Source organism: Myotis brandtii, unplaced genomic scaffold (assembly GCF_000412655.1).
Source record: "Myotis brandtii unplaced genomic scaffold, ASM41265v1 scaffold317, whole genome shotgun sequence".
In the NCBI taxonomy this organism is placed as follows: domain Eukaryota; kingdom Metazoa; phylum Chordata; class Mammalia; order Chiroptera; family Vespertilionidae; genus Myotis; species Myotis brandtii.
Window position 1 is genome coordinate 2,434,619 of NW_005362155.1, and position 6,170 is coordinate 2,440,788.

The 6,170-nt window shown below is 63.3% G+C and overlaps 1 protein-coding gene across 1 annotated transcript in view; it reads left to right on the forward strand.

The window, feature by feature from the left end:
* Positions 1–6,170, forward strand: part of CACNA1H (calcium channel, voltage-dependent, T type, alpha 1H subunit) — a 51,155-nt gene that overhangs the window by 40,635 nt on the left and 4,350 nt on the right. Inside the window, exons 28-33 of the mRNA XM_014542965.1 lie at positions 232–379; positions 1,619–1,770; positions 2,660–2,769; positions 3,097–3,230; positions 3,386–3,456; positions 4,666–4,754. Of these exons, the coding sequence (XP_014398451.1) occupies positions 232–379; positions 1,619–1,770; positions 2,660–2,769; positions 3,097–3,230; positions 3,386–3,456; positions 4,666–4,754 (704 nt within the window). The remainder of the gene's footprint in view (positions 1–231; positions 380–1,618; positions 1,771–2,659; positions 2,770–3,096; positions 3,231–3,385; positions 3,457–4,665; positions 4,755–6,170) is intronic.

Below are 6,170 nucleotides of genomic sequence, written 5' to 3' on the forward strand. Positions count from 1 at the left end.
CGCCAAATGGCTCTGCACGCTGCCCGCCTTGCCTGGGCCTGCATGGTGGCTGGGCCCTCCAGGGGGAGCCGGGCAGAGGAGGGCAGCTGCAGCAGCAGGCAGGGGTCCCCACCCAAGTGGCACAGGAGAAGAATGAGACCCCAATTCTCACCCACCATCACTACTGAAAAGGGTTCACACCCATGAGTTAGGCCACGAGGGTGGGGAAACTAGCAAAGTTGTCCAAGACAGAGAGAGAGAGAGAGGGTCTTAGGGAGGCCCTACCCAGCTTGGGAGCAAGCAAGGAGGGCTTCCTGCAGGAGGGGGCCGCTGAGTGTCCCGCCCACCGCAGCCAGCTCAGACCATCTCCTTGTCTTTCCAGGCACTTTGCCCAACCCAGGTATCTGCCCCCCACCCCGCATGCCTAAGCCCCTTGCTTCTGCCAGCCCCTGCACGGGGCTGCAGGCTGGCCTGGCCTCCGCCCATGTGGAAGGGCAGACATCGCAGGCGGGTGCCAGGCCTGCTGGGGTCTGCTGCAGGGTGGGCATGGGACGGCCAGGGTTGGGCGCCAGGCGTCAGTGGGGGGAAGGGGTGTCCACTCCCTGCCTGGTGTCCAGGCCACTGCCTGCAAGCTTGCGTGTGTCCCTCTGCCCGGCCTGCATGCCTGGCTGCTTCCCTGCCGTGCTCTGAGATCCTGCCAGCTCGTGGCTGCTCCGTGTCTTCAGCGCTGGCCTGGCCCTGCTGGCTGCCGGCCCCTTTGGCTGCTCGAGCTGAGCCAACCTCTTCAGTAACCGCATGCCAGACCTAGGAGCATGAGGGTCCCAGGTTGGGGTCAGTCCATAGGCCCTGCTCTCCCAGGCTCTGGGATAGTTGCCCCCTGGCCCCCACCCATGCATGGTTCTGTGGCTGTGGCAGTCCTCATGTGCAGTGGTGGCAGCTATGTCCTCGCCCAGTGGGAGCTCAGGGGGCACTGATATGCCCTGAGGGGGTTACTGCAGGGAGAGCATTTAGTGCAGACAGACCAGCTGGTGGATGCATGGCTCCCCAGGTGATGGCCATCGGATGGACCAGCAGCCAGGCAGGCCCCAGACCAGAGGCAGTGGCCACTGGCCACTTGGAAGACTAGGAGGGGAGGGACTCTGGGCCTGGTGGCCAGAGGACAGCTCATGCCCAGACGGGGGGTGGGGGGAGAGGAGGTGACCCTGCCCCCTAAGAAAGCTCCCATCTGCTAAGTGTCTCAGAACCCCAATGCCAGCCCAGGAGCACACCATGAAGGCCCCAACGTGGGAGCCCCTGGCAGGGCGGGGTCTGGGCAGGGCCCCAAGACAGGGCCAGGTCGAGTCTCAGCTTCCAGGGCCACTCCTGAGGCTGCCCGCCCCCCCACAGCTAAGGGAGTCGGTGGGGGGCCTGCCCCTGAGGCCCACTCATGCCCAGACCTCCCACCCTGGGTTGTCCATCAGACCACAGGATCCAGATTCACAGGGAGCTACCTCTTACCTAAATGGGCCCCCTTTCTTGAGAGAAACCCCTCCCGCACCCTCCTGCAAACCCCCCACATCTGAGCCCGGGGCCCCCCCCCAGCCCCACCCCCACCATCCCCTACCATCTAGCCCTGGTCACAGGCGCCCTCTCCCTGCAGAGGCCCAGCGCCGGCCCTACTACGCTGACTACTCGCCCACCCGCCGCTCCATCCACTCGCTGTGCACCAGCCACTACCTCGACCTTTTCATCACCTTCATCATCGGGGTCAACGTCATCACCATGTCCATGGAGCACTACGACCAGCCCAAGGTGGGGCTCAGGGTGCCAGACCCTGCCCACCCTGCCCAGGACCTGTGTGGGAGATGAGCCCCAGGGTGCCATGGGGGCAGGGGAGTCCAGCCCCCAGTGGGTGGCCTGGTCAGGAGGCACTACCCCAAGAACTGGGAGGTCTTAGGTCTACAGCCCTGGGTGAGCCCTCACTCGGGTTTGTGAATTGTGGTTTGAACAGAGGGTCCTCCTTTTAACATCAGTTGAAACTCTCAGGGCCACCTGCCCCCGAGTGGTTCCATCTTGAAACTCTGGCTGCTGAAATGTCCCTGAGTCCAGCTGCCCAGGCTGTAGATTTCACGGTCCAGGAAACAGCCGGACAGAAAGAGCTGGCAGGAGACGGGTGGGCATACATGGTCAGCTTGTTGCTTCACTCCAGTTACATCTGCATCGCCATCATTTCATTGAAGAAAGGGCACCGCCTCTCCCGCCCCCTCCACGGGAAGGGAGGAGTCTCGGGGTATCACAGCCTTGGAGTCGGAACCCACTCAGCTCTTCAGGAAGCTGAGCTCTGGCTGGCAAGGGCTGGCCCCTGCCCCAGACTGTGGGTGGGGCCTGGGCAAGGCAGGGCCAGGGGTCTGGGCTCAGAGGGGCAGGTTCCCCCCACCTGAGAATTGACCTCAAAATGCTGCAAGGATCGGTCCAGGTGATGCCTCCCAGACCTGGCGCAGGTCACAATAGTAAGCGCTCAGTAGCCAGGCCTCATACCTGTCCTCGGCCTGGAGGCACCCAGATTGGTACAGGAGAGAGATGGGGCAGGGTGGCCAGGACCCAGGCACTGGGTGCCTAGTGCCATGATGGGATGGTGGGTGAGGAGGAGGAGGGGCAGCCTAGGCAGGGTGACCTCCACAGCCTGACACTCTGTCCACAGTCGCTGGACGAGGCCCTCAAGTACTGCAACTACGTGTTCACCATTGTCTTCGTCATTGAGGCTGTGCTGAAACTGGTGGCGTTTGGGTTGCGGAGATTCTTCAAGGACAGGTATGTGGGGTGGGGCCACCTGGTGCCCTGACCCATGGTGCTCTTGGGGCAGGGAGCAGGTGGGAGCCACAGCCCTCCCCTCCGGTGGTCCCAGCCTTCTGTCTGCAAAGGTGATGGGAGTGTGGGATGCACCCCGGGGGTGACACCACGGCATGCCTGTGGGTGACAATAGGATACCTCCAGAGTGATACCAGGGTAAGCCCCAGAGTGATAGCAGGACGCTTCCAGGGTGATAGGGAGGGGACTCCTCCTGCTCTAAAGGGCTGCGGGGAGGGGGGGGGGGCGAGGAGGGGGAGCAGCATGACACTGAGCCCAGTTGGCGCCCAGGTGGAACCAGCTGGACCTGGCCATCGTGCTGCTGTCCATCATGGGCATCACACTGGAGGAGATTGAGATGAGCGCAGCACTGCCCATCAACCCCACCCTCATCCGCATTATGCGCGTGCTCCGCATCGCCCGCGGTAGGCACCCTCCTCACCGGGCCGCAAGGCCTCAGCGGGGGGCTGGTGCTGGTGACAGGAACATCAGGGGTGGGTGGTCCTGGGGCCCGGCCAGCTGGGGAGGGTCAGACTGGCCCAGCCCCAACCAGGCCCTGACACTCGGCTCTTGGCCCTAGTGCTGAAGCTGCTCAAGATGGCCACGGGCATGCGGGCCCTGCTGGACACGGTGGTTCAAGCCCTGCCCCAGGTAAGCGCACGGCTGCCAAGAAGACAAGGCCCTGCTCGTTGTCATTCATTCAGTCAGGCAGTCAGGCATCTGCACTTGTCATAACCACACTTATCACCCCCACATGTGCAGGAAGCAGTAGCTGTGCTGGGAGGGAGATGGCTGTCTGCCTGCTGGGCCCCAGTCCCTCTGGGGAAGATGGACGGCCAGTGCCTGCCTGCCCTGGTCCAGCACTGGGCGCAGTGGGATGAGGGCGGGGGACATGGCCAAGGTGGTCTGAGTTCCGAGAAACCCAAAGATCGGGTGTTGGCTGAAGGCCTTGCTCCTCCTTTGGAGCTAACGCAGGCCCCGTGTCCTCACTTCCTGTGTCCACAGTCCCCACGCTGACCCTTTGTGACCTCTTGAACTGAAAGAACCCCTTTGCCCCATCTGTGCAGTGTCCAGTTCTTCCGCCAGCCCAGCTTGTTCAGCCATGTGTCCCTCTGTCCATGGTTCTCTTTCGGCCACCCATCCGTCCACCTAACCACCCATGTGTCCCTCTGTCCAAGGTTCTCTTTCGGCCACCCATCCGTCCACCTAACCACCCATGTGTCCCCCTGTCTGTTACCCAGCCAGCCACTCACCCCACAGCTGCGTATCCATCTAGCACCTTCTCTCTCAGTCACCTACTCACCCACATGCCTGTCTGTCCACACACCATGCGCCCACCAGCCCTTTGTGCCTGTGGGAGTGACAGGAGGGGAGGGAAGCCTGGGCCTGGCCATGCCCCAGTGTCAGGGGCACAGGAGGTACGTGAAGACAGGGCACCCTGCCTGGAGGGCAGCGTAAGTGCTGGGAGGGTGTGTTGGTGAGATTCCTGGTAGAACCTCGGCCTTGGCCTCCCTATGGGGGCCCCAAGGTTGGAGGCAGACCCTACACAGAGTCTGCCAGAGCTTTGCGGACCTCCTAGGTCCTGGGGAGCAGAGGTACTGGAGGCAGGGGTGGTCCGGGGCGCAGGGTGAGCATGAAAGGCCAAGGAGGGGCCTTGAGCACCAGGCAGGACAGGGAGCCCCTAGGGACCATGGGAGCCAGGGCCAAGGGGGGTGGGTTAAGAACGAGGCTTCACACCTCACTGGGAACTTGACCTCCTGCCTGGCAAGAACTGGGGGTGAGGGTGGCTGGTGGGCGCCAGCACTGATGGCACAGCAGGCGGGTTGAGGCCTGACCTGGTTCTGCTTCTCTCCTGTGTAGGTAGGGAACCTCGGCCTACTTTTCATGCTCCTGTTTTTTATCTATGCTGCCCTGGGAGTGGAGCTGTTCGGGAGGCTTGGTGAGTTGGGGTCCAGGCAGGCGCAGCCTCACACACACACACACACACACACACACACACACACACGTCCGGCAGATAGCTCGGGCCACTGGCCAAACGTCCGGCAGTAGCTCGGGCCACTGGCCAAACCAAGGCAGGGCCCCCTGCTCCCTCAGCCCTTCACTGCACAGGGCGAGCATGACAGCAACACGTGCAGGAGCATCTACGCACACGCAGACCCATGGCACACACATGTGCACGTACACACCCAGTGTACTTATAGCCCAGCAAGGGAGGCAGAGCCACACGTGAACCCGAGCAAGCATCCACATGCAAACGCGAGCACATGCCACCCTAATCTGCACTGGTCCCAGGGGACAAACGCTGCAGCATGTCCTTCACTGTCACCAAGGGTTTTCTTAAACCCCGTCTGGCCAGTCCGGGCAGGGGCCGTGGGGGACCCTCTGTGGAAGCCCACTTCCTATAGGGCCCCCTCCCCTTCCTGCCGGGGTCTTCTGAACAGTCGGTGACTGAACACGCAGTGGCTTCCAGGAGCCACAGGGGGCCTGTCTGAGGCGGCTGAGGTGGTTGTCAGTTTGGGTTCTGCCCAGGAGCTCCTGGGACCGGCAGCTAATGCCCCAGACCCCAGGCCTGACTCCTGGCCCCTGGCCTCGCCTCAGGCTCCAGGGTGGCCCCATTACTCCACTGAGGCCTGGGGGTGTCCTGACCCAAGACAGGGCCTGGGAAGCAAGTAGTGCCATCCCCTGGGGCTGGGCCAGAGCGGGCTGGCCCCCAGGCCGCGGCTTGTCCACCCAGAAAGCCCTCGATCCAGAACAAGCAGGGCTTCAGGCAGCTCCCAGGCCAAGGAGGAGTCCCCCCCACCCATTGTGAAGAGACATGCCCCCCAGGTGCCTCCTTTGGGGGCCCACCTGCCAGGGACCCCCAAGATAGGCAATCACTCCATGCTCAGAGGAGCACGACCTTCTTCCTGGCGGGTCTCAGGCTCCCAGCCAGTGTGTGCCTCACCCCAGCGTGTGTGCCTGACCCCAGAGTGTGTGCCTGACCCAGCGTGTATGCCTGACCCCAGCGTGTGTGCCTGACCCCAGAGCGTGTGCCTGACCCCAGAGCGTGTGCCTCACCCCAGCGTGTGTGCCTGACCCAGCCTGTGTGCCTGACCCAGCATGTGTGCCTGACCCCAGCGTGTGTGCCTGACCCAGCGTGTGTGCCTGACCCAGCGTGTGTGCCTCACCCCAGAGCGTGTGCCTGACCCCGCGTGTGTGCCTGACCGCAGAGCATGTGCCTGACCCAGCGTGTGTGCCTGACCCCAGAGCGTGTGCCTGACCCCAGAGCGTGTGTCTGACCCCAGCGTGTGTGCCTGACCCCAGAGCGTGTGCCTGACCCCAGAGCGTGTGTCTGACCCCAGCGTGTGTGCCTCACCCCAGAGCGT